Genomic DNA, 20,074 nt, shown 5'->3' with positions numbered 1-20,074 from the left:
TATCATCGCTTTACTACCAAGCATTGAGCAGAACAGTAAGGAAATGGCCACAAACTTAGATCTGGCAGAGGAGAAGCACGAGCAGACCATCACCCGTATGACAGCCTACCAGTAGCAGCTCCTCTCCAGTTACAACAAAAACGCTAAGATCCGGCAGTTCCAACCCGAAGACCTAGTCTTAAGAAAAGCCTTCATCATTGCCCGCAAAGAATGTTCCAAAAAGATAAATCCCATCTGGTCTGTACAAGATCAGCAGAGTAGGTGACAAGAGTAATTACACCCTCGCCACCAAGAAATAACAAAAAGATCAAAAAATAGTAGAGCACCTACAATATGAGGAAGTACCATGTGTGACCTCCCGCTACATCAAAGCCTAAAGACTCAAGCAACTCGATGGGCACCACCTCACAAGCCGAAGACTATCCAGTTGTTATACAGTTCCTACTTTACAGCTAAGTTCTCGTTCGTTTCACTTGTTTTTCAATGAGAAATTCTGAAATAATCACAACTTGGCTCGGCTACATGCTTACAACAACTGATCATTCTTGCATTTCAAAAGAAGACCGCACCCTTCTTAGGGACTCATCGCAGGAATTGCAACCCCCGAGGGACCAACCATGCTCTTCAGTGCGAAAGGGTAAACCAATTCCCCGACACCCATATGGGTCAGCTCTTCGAAATGGGAGGATAAACTCTACACTTTGAATATCCAGATGTGGATGAGCCTGGCTGCTCTAGTATAACTAGATGCACAATGGCTTGCGTCCGGATTCCTAAAAGTGGCCATAATGGTTTTTTTCAAGGCTTAGCTAAATGAAGGATTTTGGGTCTCTTGGCCTAATCTTTGGGGAACCGGGCCCTAAAGATGAAGGGGGCACATTACGCAGTACGCCCCACAGACGACTGCCCTGGAACCTTAAAGCTGCTACCGAGTACACTAAAATAGCCTACGATTTCCAAAAGACTGCCTACGGCTTGCTTTTCGATCAGTAAAACCACGCTAGACTTATACAACTGCACATTCTTATGAAAGGTTAAACAAGCTAGCATGCATATACGAAGCTTTATCCATTGCCGACATAATACGTAGTCGATAAGCTTCATCTCTGCCAAGCGTAGAACAACCTACACCAAGTCCTAAAGTGTTGTGATACTTGCTACGCAACCTACAGAATTGGAGAAAGCCAAGGTTAACAACCTAGTGGTTACAGGAATTGTCTACTTCTGTAAGTAAGGCATCTGGCGGCCAACCTTATAGCCAACAACTTTGCAAAGTTCTACACCAACACTTATGGTTGTATAGGCTACGCAGGCCTGTCTACTTATAAAAAAATAGCACGCCTACCACTAGTCTATATAGTCTAAAGGTTAGGGCATGAACAAAAGAAGTGAAGATGAAGAAAAGCGAAGGAAACATGTTTATAAACAACTAGCAAAGGCTGAATGAGTTCAAGCAAAACAAGAGCTACAAGGAAAAACAAAGAAAATCCTAAAGGCTATACAGAATACTACACTTCAGCAGCTTGGACATCCCATAACTACTCGGTCGCCACACCTTCAGCAAACACGATGCTCTTAGTAGTGACATCATTCAGCGCTTCACCCCTAGCTGCCCTAGCCTAGGCACTAACTTCTCCAACTACTTCACTAATGGAAGCCTTAAAAGTAAAAGCAAGCAAGAGTTTCGGAGAAATAGAGAGTCTCGAAACCTCGAGCCCATCATTCTCACCCTTCAACTGCTCATCCTCATCGAGCATACCAACACGGACGCGGTGCAACTCATCCATTTCCTTCTTCAGACTTTCGTTGATCTTCAATACACCTTAAAGCTCCAACACTTGGGCTTCAAGCCTATCGACGATTCTCTTGAAATGGATCACTTGATTATAAGAAGCAATCGACTCTTCATCCTTTGCATAAACAACAAAACGAAGCTCAGAAACTACAAACTCAAGATCTTGAATATGAGGTATGTAACATCCAATCTCCTTCTCTGCACTTTCATACTTAACTTGGATCCCGTCAAGCTTAGTCTTCAAGTCAACAATACCTTGGCAAGCGGTCTCAAGTTGCAAAGAAATGGGGGCAAAATATTAGACCATTTCACAGCAATGAGCTCATAATCTAACCTCTTAATCTCCTCGGTCGAGGAATAAGCTTTAGCTACCATAATCTTCGCCACCTTCTTGGCAACCTTGCTATATCTGCATCATAGCAAGCAGAGCAGTTGTTCTATATTGGGTCGTATGCTTCGCAAAGGAACTTGGGTAAACAAACCTTTCTAAATGCTTTCAACAAACTTGGCACAAGCATCCATGTTTTCAAGCAGATCTGGTTTTAAGAGCACATATATCTCAGCAGCCTCCCTAAAAGCAGGCTTAGTGGATTTCTCACAGCTGCCCACGCGAGCAGTCTCCTCCTCCCTAGCGGGCGAATCAATCTCAGCAGTAGATGGAGTGGGCCTTAGCGCCATTTTAGCATTAGAGTCCACATTATCGCTTTTCATAATAGCAAGCATTTTCGAAAGAAAATCAGACTTTGCTCCCAACGGACGTCTTGGCACAGGCTTTGGCATTGACTTCGGCACTGGGGGCATGACAAGACCTCTATATTGAGCAACTGAGCAATACTATCAACAATCGTACATGCCATTCTCGACATGGCAGGCGCCACATGCTCAGATCTAGCAGCCTCATTTGTCTTCTCATTGGAAGAAGTCATGTCAATCACAAACTTTCGACAATAAGCGGACCCTCACAAGCAGAGGAAGAAATCTTCAGTTTTCTCAACCGGCATCTCTTGAGCAGGCAGGGAAGATTTCTTCTTTCCACCTTCATTCATAATAGGCTCCACGACAACATTCAAATGAGCCAATGCTTTCGCCTTGATCATCTTTACCTTCTCTCTCGTGAGCAGCCCACATTTCTCCTGGCGAAGAGAACTAAGCAGTCAATGCTGTTCACGGTACTCAACAGGGGAGCTCAACCCATACTGGCTTTTCCCTCATTTTTTTCTCTCGGACCAGGAGGCATGAGGCTTGCATGCCCAACATTTTAACAGCCCATGAGGCCTGCGACCTTTTCATTTCTCTCAATCACTGGCCTAGCCCGCGTACAAGAACCATGCAACTTGCTTAGCACTACGCCCCAGCGCCTCAATCTGCAGCCCCAGCAGCGCAAGTTGCCCTTGGCACTAACCAAGCCAAGCGGCCCAATCAGTGGTCCCTGCCACAACACAACCTCTTTGGCCCATGCCGAGCTGACTCCTGGCCTCTGCTAGCCGACGTGCTACACTATCCCGACGGTTGCCCTGTGACAGCATTATCCTAGAAGAAGACAAGGAAAATTAAATTTTTCTTACTTCGGTGCGGGGTGGAGAAGCCAAAGAAAGCAACGAAAGACGATCCTTTGCACGGGCAAGAGGTAGAAGATTGCTAAAGGAGGGGGAACAAATATCCTCTAAGCTCTCTCTCTCTTGTAAGGTAGAATAAATTGCTCTCCAAATAACCCACTTAAGGTGGACTTAAATAGGCTTTGAGAGAAATTTATTTTCTTTTCCTAGAAGGATCTAATTTTCAATTAAAAAAGGAATCAACATCAAAATAGTAAACAATCTTATGTTTCCTCAAGCAAGAAGATCTCTACACCTGCTGCCCTTTCTTGCTAGCAGCCCAACAGGTGTGGGGCCATTTTTGGAGCAAAAAATAATCAAGAGGCGACACGTGGATTTTTTGGTGAAAAGGACAAAATTACCCTTGAGGCACACTGGAATTCCTACACACGAGCAGTGAACAATCATCCCTCAATCAAGTAAAAAATGCCCAAAATAGGTAACAAATTCAAAGTTATTTCATCCATCCTCATCCTATGTTTTCCACAAGATAATTATTTCCTAACCTTCAAAACATTCCATATAAATTGAGTTAATTGGCTAATTAATGAATTTATTCCTAATTAATCCATTAATTACTAATTAAATCACCAATTTCATGCAAAAATACCCCAAAGGGCCAGCCACCTTTTCTCAAAAGGGGGACCAGCCATGCTCTATATATTAAACCTCATTTTCTCTAAAAACCTAGGTCCACACTCTTGCAAAACTCCAAAAACTCTCTAAACATTTTTCTCTCTAAATTCAATTCTAACTTTGACATCGGAGGTTTTTCGGCCAAAGTACCCCCCTCATTTATCATGGGCGTGTGAGGTTTTTGGCCTTAACCAAAGGTGTTAATTGTTTTATAGGTACAATTTTGTCTAAGATTAAGGAGGAAGAAATTTACATTCACAATATGTATTGTTAGCAATGTTACGAAAGTAGGAGGCAAAGCTAAAAATATTTTATCCCTTGAGATAAGATTAAGAGGTTTTAGCATGTAATAATTTAAAGAAAGAATGGTACGTAGCACGATAACAGAGAGAAAATAGTTTAAAAAGTCGAAGCTCATAATATCTAGAAGTTTAGATTTTGGGTTACAAAATGACACTCTTGAACTTGACGATTTGATCTATAAAAAAATATGGTATATGTTTCCGATTCACTTTAATTAATCAATCTTTTTTATGAATCTTTGCCTTATATAATATAAGCTGCGATTGTGATGTGCATTTAATCTTCTAGATGAAAGGGTAGAATTAAAAGAAACTTTTTTGCATACTACACTTTATCCAAAGGGATGTCTGTTTTTTTTTTTTTTTTTTTTTTTTTGTAGAGACTAGTTGTGGGGCTTACTCTTCTATTTTTCAAGCTGCGCTTCAAAAATCACCATTACAAAATATTTCCAAATCGAAAATGTTTAAGACATCTAATTGAGTTCAAAAAAATTAACGAACGCTATGTTTTAAGAAACATTGAAATTTTATCATGACAGCCAAATGAGTAAATGATTTTGGCTTGAATTGATTTTTTGCAAGCATGATTTATAAATGAAGATTTAAAAAAAGACGGTTTGAATCGTTAAAGTTCAACGTATAATTAGCATAACAAATTCACAACTAGTCACAGTATACCAAAAAAATGGAGATCCCTTTTGAACAAAGGCTCTGTACATGTAATATATGCACGTCCTTGTGTGCTAGGTCATAATAAAATTAATGTTTGAAAATATGGTTGTCGATTTTGTTCAAAAAAAAAAAGAAAATATGGTTGTCGACAAGAATTTCACATCATCATTAGAAAAAGAACACCAGTAATTAGGTGTGAAAACAGATAGATAACTCTAGAAACAAGAACTGGTAGATGGTCATTACAAAGATTCTTGCAGATAGGCTTGCTCTCGTAGCTATTCGAATTATTTTGCCAAATCAATACGCATTTCTTAAGGGCAGGCATATTTTAGATTGTATTTTGTTGGCCTCAAAGTGTGTTAATTTATTGGACAATAAGTGTTTTGGGGGTAATGTCGCTATTAAGTTTGATGTTTGCTAAAGCTTTTGATACTCTCAATTGGGACTTTCTAGATCAGGTGCTTAGAGCTTTTGGTTTCCATGATACTTTTGTTCAATGGGTTCGTGTAATCCTTTCCTCAGCCCGGCTATCTATATTATTCAATGGTTTACATGTTGGATTTTTTGGATGTAGTAGGGGTGTTCGTCAGGGGGATCCTCTATCCCCTTTCCTTTTTGTTTTGCTGAAGAGGTTTTTAGTCGAGGTCTAGTGGATCTTGTAAACTCTGGAAAGGTTAAACCCATCTCTTCCCCTCGGGGAGTGACTGCTCCTTCTCATATTCTCTATGCGGATGACATAATGGTTTTTTGCAGAGGTGACAAGCGTAGCCTTATGAACCTTATGCATTTTATTGAAGAATATGGTTTGAATTCTGGTCAATGTATTAGTAAAGTTAAATCTCGTATTTATATTGGGAAATCGGCTTCTATGCGTCGTTTGCGTATTTTATCATGGCTCAATGTCTTTGAAGGTGAGTTTCCATTTACTTATTTGGGGGCTCCTATTTTTAAAGACAAACCTAAGAGGGCATATTTTCAAGCATTAGCAGATAGAATACGTTCTCGTCTTTCTCAATGGCAAGGTCACTCTCTCTCAATGGCTGGTTGAGTTACTTTGGTCAAGTCAATTGTGGTAAGCATGTTGTCTCATACTTTCTCAGTTTATTCTTGGCCACCTACGGTATTAAATCAGGTTCGTAGTTGGACTCAAAATTTCATTTGGACAGGATGTGCTAATTCTTGTGGATTTTCTATTGTGGCATGGAAAAAATGTTGTGTTCCTTTAAATGAAGGAGGTCTTGGCATTCGTAATTTTTCAACTTTAAATAAGGCCTTTTTGTTGAAAAAGTTTTGGGATATTTTGATTACCTCATCTATGGCTTCACGGTTTTTTCAATGTCGGTTTTTTAATTGTCTTGGACAGCCGTGTTCTACATACAAGTGTTCCTCCATTTGGCCTGGTTTACGCCCTCTTTATTCAGATATTTTTCATGGATCAAAATGGGTGATAGGTAATAGTCAAACTATTAATTTTTGGCATGCGAGATGGTTAGATTTTCCAATAGTTAATAGGCTTGGTATTCCACTAGATTTATGCAAGGCTTTTCGAGCTAAAGTTTCTGATTTTATTGTGGATGGTTGTTGGATTCCCCCACCTACTTTACATTCATGGTTAGCGCCCATTTGGGATGATATTTCTTCCATTGGGCTTCCTTCAAAGGATGGGATTGATGACAAAATAGTTTGGTTGTTTGCTTCAAATGGTGACCTTTCTTTATCTTTGGCTTATGATTTTAAGCGTAATAAACAACCATTGGTTCAATGGGATCGATGGGTTTGGCAATCTTGCTTTCGCCCTCGTAATTCGGTTATATTGTGGAAGTATTTATATGGTAAGATGTTAACTGACGATCTCTTACAACAAAGAGGTTTTGCTATAGCATCTATATGCTCTCTTTGTTGTGAAGGTATGGAAACTGCTTCACATATTTTCTTTGAGTGCTCTTTTGCACATCAAATTTGGTCTACTGTTTTGGAATTATTCAGAGTTCAATACTTATTTCAAGATATTTTTAGATTTTTCCATTATCCTTTACAACAAGCTTTTGGTACCCAAGTGCAACTGTTTTGGTGGGGTATGATTGGAGTTGGTTTTTATTCTATTTGGCATGCTCACAACACTGTTCGTTTTCATGAGGAGGTTGTTTCTATCAATGACGTTGTAAGGTCTATCAAATGTCAACTCCTTGAAATTGATTCTCTCAATTCCGACTATATGAAGAATTCTGTGGAAGAGCTTTGCATTCTTCATTCTATTGGTGTTCGTGGACGTCTTGCTAAGGCTCCAAAAATTATTGAGGTGTTGTGGCGCCTGCCTCCTCAGTCTTGGATCAAAGTGAATACTGATGGTGCTGCAAGAGGTTCCCCTGGTGTGGCTGCATTTGGTGGTATCTTTCGGGATTTTACGGGTAATTCTCTTGGTTGTTTTGCGGGTTCAATAGGCTTGGCATCTTCTTTGGATGCCGAACTACGCGCTGTTATTCATGTTGTATCTTTAGCTTGGGATAAAGGTTGGCATTCCTTATGGATTGAATGTGACTCCTCACTAGTTGTTCATCTTCTTTCTTCATCCTCACCTTCCTCGACATCTATCCCTTGGAGGCTTTTGGTCAGTTGGCATAACTGTCGAGTTTTACTATCCTCCATGCAGGTTCAGATTTCTCATATTTTTAGAGAGGGTAATCAAGTTACTGATTGGTTGGCCAATTATGGTGTTGATCACCCTGGTGTCCATTGGTGAGATTCATGCCCTCCTTGTGCTGCAGCTGCTTATTCTCACAACATTTTTAAGCTTCCTTGTTATAGGTTTTGCTGAAAGAGGTTTTGAATTGTTGTTATGAATTCTTTATTGGTCTGGGTTTGGCCTCATGTCCCGCCTAACATATTGTATTTTTTTTGTTTATCAATAAATTCTCCACAAAGTCTCTTCCCATGCTAGCAATGCTGGAGTGGGACGAACTTTGCGGCCAATTTTACAAAAAAAAAAAAAAAAAATCATATGATATTTATAATATATATTACAATATACATCGTGGAACTAGCTAGTTGAAGGGTTGAAGATGATAAGATATTATATGTGTAATATTCATTTAATATGTAGGAGTATTAGAAAATAAAGCTTCAAGCAAACATGGGTTTTATATTTATCAACACATCAACTAAAGCAAAAGCTTTTCACACTACGTTAGCACTATACGTCATTTTTAGTTTTTTTTTTCTTTCCCCTCAAATGAATGAAAACTATTGGCAAGTCAAGTATTTACAATGTTGAGAGCGTAACTCCAAATAATAAATATATATGTTGAGAGCATTCTACATTGAATGATAGAAGTTGTTTAAGCGCAAATAAAATTCATCTGACCAAGCTAGCTTATTAGCACCTTAGTCACCATTTTGAAATATATATATAGACATATACCTGATGAAAACGCCATAAGTAATTATGCCAATCAATCAACAAACACCAAGGCATTATAATTGGAGACTTTTATAAAAAAACGAAGAACCAAAGTGGATTATATGTTTCTATCCAATGGTGTTTCCAATCACATTAGTTGTTATTAGCACTCTCAAAAAATTGTTATGCATTCTTTGATGAATTTGCTTGTTTGTGCTTTATAATAAAGCAGTGTAGGATGTTTTGGAACGTCAATAACAATATTCAAAAAGTTAAACCGTATTTTCTTAAAAGACAATGGACATTTCTACTTATAGTGACAATTAGTCTTGGGTTAAATGCTCACATTCGTTAAACAGCTTATCCATATGACCCCTTAGCATCTCCAAGAGTTTCTCTAAATTAGCTAGTTAATTTAAATTAACATCTCCAACAACATTCTGTATTTTAATAAATATTTAATATTTTATTAGTTCTTTAAGAGAGAGTTTTAAGAGGAGATAAATAATTGAATAGTTAGAGAGTTTTAAATTTTTAATAATTCTCTAATAGTTTGCAAATGTGAAAATCTATCTTCTTCTCTGTAAGTTTAGAGAGCGACTATTCACAATGTTAGTTTAAAGAGCCATTTATGGATTCTCTTGGAGCAATATTTTGTCTAATATCACCCATTAACAATTGCCCACGTTAGGTGCAAAAAAGGGGCGTGTTGAATTAAACCTTAGAGGATAGGACCAAGAATCTTCAAACCTTCTTGCGCGTTGCTTCTCACTTGTCACGACTATAGTTTTAAGAGAGAGAGAATGTGAGTCTAAAGGAATTTCTTTGGGGTTGAATTGGTCAGGAGGACTTTTCATACACATTTCTTTTCAAAACTCTACTATTTCGCCATCACTACCCCCAACAAATTGATTATAACCAGAAAACTAGTCTTATTTGCTTAAGGCAAAAGAAAATCAAATTAATTTAGTTTTCTTCAGTCAAATCTGTCTCTTTTCCTTCTCTTTTCTCATCCCCTTATATCCACCCCTTCTTCCTCACACTTTCACTAGGAAATTCACACACAACATTTCCCTTCTCTCCATAATATCACATCACAGCTCTCTCTCTCCCTCTCTCCCTCTCTCCCTCTCTATCTACTTAAGCAAACTACCCATCAATCTCATTCGGTAGCCTTGGTGTTTCTAGTGCTTCAAGCATTATTACTTTTGTTTTTTTGGTTTCACATTTTTGCAAATGGAGAAGAGAAAGAGCATGGAGCGGGAGCAGGAGAGTCTAACCAGTGAGCTAACGCAAGGGAAGGAGCTGGCTGAGCAGCTCATGAGCCACCTCCACCATTCTTCCTCAGAAGAAACAAGAGATTTTCTGATTTCAAAGATACTGTTTTCATATGAGAAGGCACTCTCACTGCTCACAGGGAGTGGGGATGGATCTGATGGAGAATCCAAACACATCACAGCTCGTGAAACTATGTTGGAATCACCAACTTCATTTGGCAATAGTAGCCCATTGAGTGAGATCTCTGACCAGGATTGCAAGCGCAAAAATGTCTTCAAGAAGACGTAATTTTTTTATCTGGTTTAATTTCGTTAAAGGGGCAGTTTTTTTTTATCAGTTCAATTGATTGTTGAAATTAGATATTGATCAAATTGTTGGGATTTTTTTGTGCTGCAGGAAAACAATGCCCAGCTGGACTGAGGAAGTGAAGGTTTCCTCTGGAACAGGGTTAGATGGTGGTCTTGATGATGGCTATAGTTGGAGAAAATATGGCCAAAAGAATATCCTTGGAGCTAATCATCCAAGGTGAGAACTTTTACTTTTTGAAGTGTGAATTACTAGTTCTTTATTTGAGCGATGTTCTAATTTAATCTAATCTATGAGGACTTAAATTTAAACTTAAAGTGTAAAAAACACGGTTATACTGCTCTAATTGAAGAAGATAACAAGAATAAAAAAAAAAACCAAAAGCATGATGTGGCTGGATTTCCTTCAGTCAAGTATCTATTTGTTCAGAGGGAAATACCTTTTGCTTTATGTCATCATTCAGTCATCAGGCTGCTCATGTGTGTCCGGAAACATATGCAGGACATGAAAATTCCTTGACATCAAACACCTTTTCTTTTTCTTCTTTTTCGCTTAAGGAATTATATCCACTAATTATAGAAGATGATAAATTTTTTTTCTTTTAGCATTTTTATTTCTACAATTGCATAAAGGAAGTAAAGGTACTTTGAAGTTAGAACTTATCCAAATGTGAATATATGTGGCTGCTAAAAGCGTCCTTCAAATTTTTTTGCAAGGTGGTATGTATTAAGTACTGGTTCTGTTTTTTGCCTATAAGTTTGAAAATTCTTAAGCATTTAGCAGTATAGCTCCTTTTAGCTTAAATGTGTCTTGGCCTGATCACTGATCCAAGTCCAAAACCCAATCTATGGACGGCCTAAAACTTACCTGCAACAACGTATATATTACCAAAATCATGTACGGACCACAGAACAGCTGTTTGTACTTTGGCCCAAATTTGGATCGTTGATATTTAATCAAGAAAATGCCATCTAATATATCACTTTCAATGAAAATCTACAGTACATGTAACATTTACCGAGAGAATAAATTAATTTATAAAGAGGGTTTTTGTTTTCTTGCATTGCAGAGGCTACTACAGATGCACACATCGTGGAACACAGGGTTGCGTAGCTACCAAGCAAGTTCAGAAATCAGATGCAGATCCAACAACCTTCGTGCTAACCTACAGGGGAGTCCATACTTGTAACAAAGCCTCTCAGTTGGCTAGGGTTAAAGAAGGCTTAAAAGGCAACGAAAATACAACCCTAGAAGTAAAAAAAGCGAAACAATTTTCACCAGAGATGTCATTTAGTTTTGGAAGAGCAGGGCTTAGAGTTAAAACTGAACATTTGGACGCTAGAGAGAAAGATATATTTTCACCATTCTCCTTCCCTTCCACTCCGATTGAATCCGAAATGGTTGGGGAACATATTTTCTGCTCAACGATGATGGAGAACAATTTGGTCGATAGCTATGCTCCAATATTTGAATCTCCACCAGCAACATTTGAGTCGGACTACTTGGCGGTGTCACCGTGCCATATGAGCAGTTTCGGACTAGCGCATGATGTGCAGACTTCAGAATCTGATCTCACTGAGATAATCTCAGCTCCAACTTCAGTCACCAATTCACCCATTGGGGATTTTGATTTCTCAATTGATGATTTTGAATTTCCCCCAGATTGTTTGGTTTAAGATGTTAACTTTTTCCCTCTCCACTTGAGAAAGAAAAATACCCCAGAAAAAATTGCAGAGGGGAAGATGAGGTTTGTGAAGAGAGCTTTCCTCTGCCTAGGTAGAAGTAACGTGTGAGGTAGCATTTCTGTGTGTCTCTTTGCCTTTCTTTTTCTTCTTTCCACTTCTAGTCTCATTGATTTGTAAATTCTTTGGTCCCAAGAGGAATAGTGCTGATTTTGAAAAATAAAATTGCATTCGAGATAAAGATTATATTAAATACATTTAAGTATTGTAACCAAATCTGTAAATATTATCGAACTTCGAACTTCTTAACTGCTGCAATTGACTGATCACTGATCAGAGGCAAGTTATTTATTTGTCATTGGTCATTACTTGGGTACAACAGTATTTTGGCTGAAACCCATCTTTTGGGCCCACTTTAGAGTGTCATCTAATATCACCTTGGCATCAAATTTGTACTCAAATCCAATTTTCTTCAGCTTTGTGGAACCCCAGCCAATGTCTCTCCCCGAATCTTCCACAAACCTGAAACAAGGATAATGTGTATTGTTAGGAACCATTGTAGATTTTAGAAGTTGTTATTAGTGCTCTAAAAGCGATATCATGCGCCTTGGTAAAAATACAAATGAGGAATTACAATTTGAATAGTGCATGATAAATTTTTTAGAATGCTAGAACAACAATACTGTAAAATTTTCTTAATAGCTTGTGTAGCAAGTTAGAACTTACTCTTCAGCTATTCTGAGACCTGGGTAGTTTTTTTCCCAGTGAGATGCTATTTCTGCTGAAGACAAATATGCACTAACACATAGAAATCTGCCATTGATGGAAGGCTTCTCCATGCATAATATGTGTGCCTCACAAACATCTTCAATGTGCACAATTGGAACTTTACCAAGCAATTCCTCCAAAAATCTCAGGGTTCGGTATCTCCTACTATCTTTTGTGATTTGTGAAATGAGCACTCCCATGCTCTCAGGCATAGCAGTGAGAAGTGTGTCCCCTCCCACAAGGCCACAGGCAATGCTGACTACTTCAAGGTCACCACTAGTGTGCTTCAACACTTCTTTCTCTGAAAGGCTCTTTGAGTGTGTATAGTCCTACAAACACATATTAACCACTCTTTCGTTTTTTTTCTTTCCTTTTCTTTTAAAAAAAGCAAAGTACTAACAAATAATAGATGATTCCATTCTTAAGGAAGAAATATGCTAGAGTTAGTCGCACGTGGGCACTTATTTCCCACTCTTACCATCAGTGGTTGATATTTCTTCAAAAGCAACTTGACAATAGAACAACTTTCTTACACAATAATTATAAATTTTGTTTCTTAATTGAAATAAATTTGATATACTTACAATCAATACTTTATTGGCAAAGGCAAATGAAAGATTGAGGGGTGTCCAACAGGACTCATCCATGAACTGTTTGAAGCCATTTCCAGAGTCTTTGATTGGTGAAGCGGCCACCACAGAGGCTGTGTAAATGAGCCGCTTTACGGTGCCTGATTTGATACAAGACCTCACTATGCTCTTAATTCCCGAAACTGCAGCTTCAGAAGTGTCTTTGAACTAGTCCAGTAGTAAACAAGTGTGGCATTAGAGCATCTCCAAGGAGATGTCAAGTCTTAAGTAGAGATGTCATTGGTGCATGTTTGACATAAAAAATCATTCTAACCGAAGTATTATTTGTTGACCAGTTTTGAAACCTTTATGATTAAGAGTCAGATTTGACATCAACGTCCAATTTATTTTTAATTAGTTTTAATGGTGAGTTCCTTATTCTACTAACATTTTAACCAATAAAATTTTTGTTTCTAACAGTTTTTTTAATAAATACAATCATTTAAACCTCTATATTAATAAAAAATATATATATTTGATAATTCGTTTGGGGAAGTACAAAATTTGACATAAGACTTCAGATTATCACATAAGTTATGAATTGCAACTTAACTGTCATAAATTGACATTTTCTTTGGAGGTTGGAAGTGTGCTTAGGAAACTTATTAAACTCTAATGTTTGCAACAGTTGGATTTAATCAAAAAGCCGCTGGTATTTGTTTAGATTGACGTTATTTTCAGTTACTTAGTCCTGATTTGGTACTGAGGTGATTCTAAAAAAAATGGATATAAAAAAAACCTAAGAGTTTTTTGTGTTTGGTAAACATTCAGCTTCAACTTTTTTCACAGTTTTGGATGAAAAAAAACCAAAAACACAAAGTTGCAAAACCCAACTTTGAAAAACCGACTTTTTTCACATCTGTTTTACAAAAAAAATACTATAATACTTTTTTTTTTTTCAAAAACACTTTTACAAAAAAGTTTACCATACAGTCTGCTGCTTTATTTCACAGCTGCTTATTCTTACAACACAACAATACCAAACCAGCCCTTAAGAGAGTGTATTTTCTCGCATTATCGAGGGGTTAACATCTTGTTAATATAATTAACAGAAAACATTTAAGCAAAAAAAAAAATTAACAGAAAACATTACTGTCACACATATAATAATATTTTCTAGTGAGGAAGGCACAGGACAAAAATTAGAAACTTTTCGCAACACACAAAAAAAAAAATTACTTTCTCGATCAGATGAGTAGAAAGAATAAATAATTAACAATTCTTTCAAACCATTTCAGATCTAGATCTCCCCTTTTTCTTTTCTTTTTCTATTCTTGTAATATTTTCAGTCAATAATAAGACAAGACGATGAGGAAGCTAACCTGAGTAGTTTTCCAAAAAAAAAGAACAAACCTGAGTATCCTTGGGCTCGTGCTGCAAAGGGGTGGCCAAGTGAAAAATATAGTTGCACCCTTGAATTGCTGTCTCAAACTCATCAGGATTATATATATCTGCTTCAAACAATTTCAGTCTGCTGTCTGCACCAGGAGTAGGAAGACCCTTGAGAAGTCCCACTTTAAATGGATCACCTGCAAAAATATTTATCCACAATATTAATTAAGCAAGTTTTGTGCGTGTGTGTGTGTGAGAGAGAGAGAGAGAGAGAACCCAGATTTCTTAGGGTTGCATGGACGGTGTATCCTTTCTCTAAGAGCCCTTTGATAAGTGAAGAGCCGAGGTAGCTTGAGCCTCCAGTAACGCAAACCCTAGTGTTCTCCATTTGCGATTTCGATCAGCAATTCTAAGCAAAATCCCAAGTACTATATCCAGCCTTGTGATTTTTATATGAATAATATTAAAGAGATTAAATTTATAGATTAAATTTACAAACTAAATGATATATTATTAATAAAAATAAATACAGTTTACAATGTTTACATAACAATTTAATCATCAATTTTTATATCATTTAGTTTATAAAATTTAGTTCACAAATTTAATCTTTCAAATATTATTCATTTTATACAGCAATATATAAATCTTGGAAGTAACGTCATCGAACCGGCATTGTGAGGAATCTCAGAAAAACTCCAAATTCTTGAATTGTGGTGCATTTCTGTGCCACGTTGTGCTTGTTCAGCACACATAATATAATAATGCCAAAAGAGCCGTGTTGCATTATACATACACTAAAATCCAACACAAAAACACTGTTCATAGTGAACTGCCTAAAATGCCCCTTATGTTACTCTTTCCCATGTGCTTTTTTTCCATTTTGTACAGTAATATACCGGGTTTGACCTTTCTATCCACCTGTCAATGACCCATATTTTTTAAGAGAGTTTTTACGAAACACTCTCGATGCTGTTTAATTTAACAAAAAATCACATATTTTTAATCTTAAAAGTTAATACTGATCCTATTCACACACAACACATTTTTATCATTTTCGTTAAAACTCAAAGTTTTCAAATCTTTTTTGTTAGTTTTTTTATTTTTTAATCATTTTTCCCTACAACCAATTTCTTTCTAATTTTTTATCATTTTTTTTGCGCCACAAATCATGTGGCCGGGTTTAACTCATACAACTTTAATCAATTCTTTGGTTAAATTACATAAAAACCCTTCAGATTTCGGATTTATTACATCTCCATACAATATCTATAAAACATTTCAATTTCATATCTTATGTACTATTTTATTTCAAAATAACACATTTCATCCAATGATCTGTTAAATACTGACGTGGCTACCACATTTATGCTGATATCGATGCCACATAAAAAATAAAATAAATTTTTTTATACATTAACAATATTATAATATTAACCCTATTAAAAATAAAAAAAATAAAAAAATAAAAACCAAAATACCCGAACCAGGTCCCTTCCTTCCCCCTCATCTATTTGTAACTCCTATTTACAAAATCCCTTCCCCCAAAAGAAGAAACCAAACCCGTCCGTTCCCCCCACCCCCCCCCCGGATGACCCACTTGCCTTCCCTCCCCACCCCCCGCGATGACCCACCTGCCTTCCTCTGCCCTTCCCGTCGACGATAAGCTCCCGCGACCCCCCCTCGGCGACGATTGTGGGTTGTGGTTTTGCAAGTAGTGGGTTGCAGGTATTTGGGTTGCGGGGCTTTGAGGTGGGAAAGGTGGAGGGGGATATGGGTTTTGGGGGAAGGAGACGCGTGGAGGCGGGAGGCGGAGAGTGGCGGGGGAAGAGGCGGGAGAGGGGTGGAATTCGAAGTTAAAACCCTAGAGAGGGAGAGGGAAGGAGGGAATTGAGAAAAGGGTGTCAGGGAGTGTGTTGGGGTTGGTGTGGAGGAAGAAGAAGAGTGGGAGAGATGGGTAAGGGTGGGGACAGACGGACGGGAAGGAAGAGATGGGTAAGGGGGTGGGGGTAGGGGTGGGATGTGCCATATGAGCAGTTTCGGACTAGCGCATGATGTGCAGACTTCAGAATCTGGTCTCACTGAGATAATCTCAGCTCCAACTTCAGTCACCAATTCACCAATTGGGGATTTTGATTTCTCAACTGATGATTTTGAATTTCCCCCAGATTGTTTGGTTTAAGATGTTAACCTTTTCCCTCTCCACTTGAGAAAGAAAAATACCCCAGAAAAAATTGCAGAGGGGAAGATGAGGTTTGTGAAGAGAGCTTTCCTCTGCCTAGGTAGAAGTAACGTGTGAGGTAGCATTTCTGTGTGTCTCTTTGCCTTTCTTTTTCTTCTTTCCACTTCTAGTCTCATTGATTTGTAAATTCTTCGGTTCCAAGAGGAATAGTGCTGATTTTGAAAAATAAAATTGCATTCGAGATAAAATTATATTAAATACATTTAAGTATTGTAACCAAATCTGTAAATATTATCGAACTTCGAACTTCTTAACTGCTGCAATTGACTGATCACCGATCAGAGGCAAGTTATTTATTTCTCATTGGTCATTACTTGGGTACAACAGTATTTTGGCTGGAAGCAAACTCACCCATCTTTTGGGCCCACTTTAGAGTGTCATCTAATATCACCTTGGCATCAAATTTGTACTCAAATCCAATTTTCTTAAGCTTTGTGGAACCCCAGCCAATGTCTCTCCCTGAATCTTCCACAAACCTGAAACAAGGATAATGTGTATTGTTAGGAACCATTGTAGATTTTAGAAGTTGTTATTAGTGCTCTAAAAGCGATATCATGTGGTCCACCTTTGCAAAAATATAAAGGAGGAATTGCAATTTGAAGAGTGCATAATAATTTTTTTGAAATGCCAGAACAACAGTACTGTAAAATTTTCTTAATAGCTTGTGTAGCAAGTTAGTAACTTACTCTTCAGCTATTTTGAGACTTGGGTAATTTTTTTCCCAGTGAGATGCTATCTCTGCTGAAGACAAATATGCACTAACACATAGAAATCTGCCATTGATGGAAGGCTTCTCCATGCATAATATGTGTGCCTCACAAACATCTTCAATGTGCACGATTGGAACTTTACCAAGCAATTCCTCCAAAAATCTCAGGGTTTGGTATCTCCTACTATCTTTTGTGATTTGTGAAATGAGCACTCCCATGCTCTCAGGCATAGTAGTGAGAAGTGTGTCCCCTCCCACTAGGCCACAAGCAATGCTGACCACTTCAAGGTCACCACTAGTGTGCTTCAACACTTCTTTCTCTGAAAGGCTCTTTGAGTGTGTATAGTCCTACAAACACATATTAACCACTCTTTAGTTTTTTTTTTCCTTTTCTTTTTTTAAAAAAGAGAGCAAAATACTAACAAATAATAGACGATTCCATTCTTAAGGAAGAAATATGTTAGAGTCAGTCGCATGTGGGCACGTGAAGAAATCCGGTCCACTAGCTTATTTCCCACTCTTACCATCAATGGTTGAGATTTCTTCATAAGCGAATAGAACAACTTTCTTACACAATAATTATAAATTTTGTTTCTTAATTGAAATAAATTTGATATACTTACAATCAATACTTTATTGGCAAAGGCTAATGAAAGATTGAGGGGAGTCCAACAGGACTCATCCATAAACTGTTTGAAGCCATTTCCAGAGTCTTTGATTGGTGATGCGGCCACCACAGAGGCTGTGTAAATGAGGCGCTTTATGGTGCCTGATTTGATACAAGACCTCACTATGCTCTTAATTCCCGAAACTGCAGCTTCAGAAGTGTCTTTGAACTAGTCCAGTAGTAAACAAGCGTGGCATTAGAGCATCTCCAAGGAGATGTCAAGTCTTAAGTGAATATGTCATTGTACATATTTGACATAAAAATTCATTCTAACCAAAATATTATTTGCTAACCAGATTTGAAACCTTTATGATTAGGAGTCAGATTTGACATAAACGTCAAGTTTATTTTTAATTAGTTTTAATAGTGTGTTCCTTATTCCACTAACATTTTAACCAACAAAAATTTTGGTTTCAACATAATTTTTTAATAAATACAATCATTTAAAGCTCTATATTAATTAAAAAAAATTGATCATCAAAATTTGACATAAGACATAAGATTATCACATAAGTCATTAATTGCAATTTAACTCTCAAGTTTGCAGCAGTTGGATTTAATCAAAAAGCCGCTGGTATTGGTATATAGATTGAACATCTTGTTACAACACAAAACATTACTGTCACACATATAATAATATTTTCTAGTGAGGAAGGCACAGGACAAAAACTAGAAACTTTTCGCAACACACACAAAAAAAATTTACTTTCTCGATCAGATAAGTAGAAATAATAATTAACAATTCTTTCAAACCTTTTCAGATCTAGATCTCCCCTTTTTCTTTTCTTTTTCTATTCTTGTAATATTTTCAGTCAATAATAAGACAAGACGATGAGGAAGCTAACCTGAGTAGTTTTCCAAAAAAAAGGAACAAACCTGAGTATCCTTGGCCTCGTGCTGCAAGGGGTGGCCAAGTGAAAAATATAATTGCACCCTTGAATTGCTGTCTCAAACTCATCAGGATTATATATATCTGCTTCAAACAATTTCAGTCTGTTGTCTGCACCAAGAGTAGGAAGACCCTTGAGAAGTCCCACTTTAAATGGATCACCCGCAAAAATATTTATCCACAATATTAATTAAGCAAGTTTTGTGTGTGTGTGTGAGAGAGAAAGAGAGAAAGAGAGAAAGAGAGAGAGACAGAAAGAGAGAAAGAGAGAGGAGAGAACCCAGATTTCTTAGGGTTGCATGGACGGTGTATCCTTTCTCTAAGAGCCTTTTGATAAGTGAAGAGCCGAGATAGCTTGAGCCCCCAGTAACGCAAACCCTAGTGTTCTCCATTTGCGAATTCGATCAGCAATTCTAAGCAAAATTCCAAGTACTATATCTAGTCTTGTGATTTTTATACTAGTGAAGAGTAAATTTATAGATTAAATTTGCAAGCTACATGATATATCACTAATAAAAAATAAACATGATTTATAATGTTTAAGTAATAATTTACCCTTTACAACATTACTTTTTGAAATGTGATATCCACGCACATCTTTTTACTTCTTTCACATCTTTTTAGTTTTCAGCCGTCGGCTTGGATGAATTGAAGAACATCAACAGACATAAATTAACAAAGGATGTGTAAGGAGTAAAAAGGAATGTGTGGTTAACACATCCCTACTTTTTTTATACAGCAATATATTAAATTTTGGAAGTAACGTCATCGAACCGGCATGGTGAGGAATTTCCGAAAACTCCAAATTCTTGAATAAGAGCAACTCCACCCATAGAGCCCTCCCCCCTGGCAATCCACTATTGAATCCACCCTATTGAACAGTAACTGCCACCAATGAATAGTAATTGTTATTAATGAACAGTAATTGCCATTTGCATCTCCACCCTTAGAGCCCTCTCCCCTGGCAATAGGCAATTAAAATAATAATTTTTTTGTTTGTTTCAATAATAGTTTATACATTAAAAATATTATAATATTAATCCAATTAAAAAAAATTAAAAAAAAAAAAAAAAACCCGAACCCATTTCTTCCACCTCTCCTCCCACCCCTGAGAACCCTCTGCAAAAACCAGACCCGAACCCATTTCTTCCACCTCTCCTCCCACCCCCGAG

The 20,074-nt window shown here is 37.4% G+C and overlaps 3 protein-coding genes across 5 annotated transcripts; 1 reads left to right on the top strand and 2 right to left on the bottom strand.

Annotated features, from left to right (window-relative positions):
- The first annotated feature begins 9,168 nt into the window (after positions 1-9,168).
- WRKY12 (probable WRKY transcription factor 46) lies at positions 9,169-12,031 on the top strand. Of its 2 annotated transcripts, NM_001293945.1 has the most exon segments (4): positions 9,491-9,962; positions 10,075-10,203; positions 11,054-11,905; positions 11,936-12,031. In NM_001293945.1, coding segments are annotated over 3 exon segments (1,062 nt in total). In that variant the 5' UTR covers positions 9,491-9,636; the 3' UTR covers positions 11,661-11,905; positions 11,936-12,031.
- LOC103418902 (NADPH HC-toxin reductase 1-like) lies at positions 11,977-19,357 on the bottom strand. Of its 2 annotated transcripts, none has more exons than XM_070824043.1 (5): positions 19,183-19,357; positions 14,417-14,592; positions 13,019-13,231; positions 12,393-12,763; positions 11,977-12,188 (listed from the first exon to the last, which is right to left on the bottom strand). In XM_070824043.1, the coding sequence occupies exons 1-5, from the start codon at positions 19,292-19,294 to the stop codon at positions 12,032-12,034; spliced, it is 1,029 nt and encodes a 342-aa protein (XP_070680144.1). In that variant the 5' UTR covers positions 19,295-19,357; the 3' UTR covers positions 11,977-12,031. The 2 variants fall into 2 exon arrangements, with proteins under 2 accessions (XP_070680144.1, XP_017189793.2); XM_017334304.3 differs by lacking the exon at positions 19,183-19,357 and adding an exon at positions 14,672-14,975.
- Positions 16,867-19,066, bottom strand: LOC103413696 (NADPH HC-toxin reductase 1-like). Its single transcript, XM_029099276.2, has 4 exons — positions 18,890-19,066; positions 17,970-18,182; positions 17,324-17,694; positions 16,867-17,113 (listed from the first exon to the last, which is right to left on the bottom strand). Exons 2-4 carry the CDS (start codon positions 18,030-18,032, stop codon positions 16,948-16,950), a joined length of 600 nt encoding a protein of 199 aa, XP_028955109.1. The 5' UTR covers positions 18,033-18,182; positions 18,890-19,066; the 3' UTR covers positions 16,867-16,947.
- Positions 19,358-20,074: the final 717 nt, after the last annotated feature.

This window comes from Malus domestica, chromosome 01 (genome assembly GCF_042453785.1).
Source record: "Malus domestica chromosome 01, GDT2T_hap1".
Classification (NCBI taxonomy): domain Eukaryota; kingdom Viridiplantae; phylum Streptophyta; class Magnoliopsida; order Rosales; family Rosaceae; genus Malus; species Malus domestica.
This window is presented reverse-complemented; position numbering and strand designations above follow the sequence as displayed.

Bases quoted from the DNA above. Each gene is read 5' to 3' on its own strand.
- WRKY12 (XM_029103998.2), top strand. From the start codon at position 9,637: ATGGAGAAGAGAAAGAGCATGGAGCGGGAGCAGGAGAGTCTAACCAGT. The intron at 9,963-10,074 runs GTAATTTTTTTA...TTTGTGCTGCAG, and splicing joins AAAAATGTCTTCAAGAAGAC to GAAAACAATGCCCAGCTGGA. The intron at 10,204-11,053 runs GTGAGAACTTTT...CTTGCATTGCAG, and splicing joins CTTGGAGCTAATCATCCAAG to AGGCTACTACAGATGCACAC.
- LOC103413696 (XM_029099276.2), bottom strand. From the start codon at position 18,032: ATGGATGAGTCCTGTTGGACTCCCCTCAATCTTTCATTAGCCTTTGCC. The intron at 17,695-17,969 runs GTAAGTATATCA...ATGTGTTTGTAG, and splicing joins TTGCCAATAAAGTATTGATT to GACTATACACACTCAAAGAG. The intron at 17,114-17,323 runs GTAAGTTACTAA...TCCTTGTTTCAG, and splicing joins AGTCTCAAAATAGCTGAAGA to GTTTGTGGAAGATTCAGGGA.
- LOC103418902 (XM_070824043.1), bottom strand. From the start codon at position 19,294: ATGGAGAACACTAGGGTTTGCGTTACTGGGGGCTCAAGCTATCTCGGC. The intron at 14,593-19,182 runs GTTCTCTCCTCT...ATATTTTTGCAG, and splicing joins TGCAACCCTAAGAAATCTGG to GTGATCCATTTAAAGTGGGA. The intron at 12,189-12,392 runs GTAAGTTCTAAC...TCCTTGTTTCAG, and splicing joins GGTCTCAGAATAGCTGAAGA to GTTTGTGGAAGATTCGGGGA.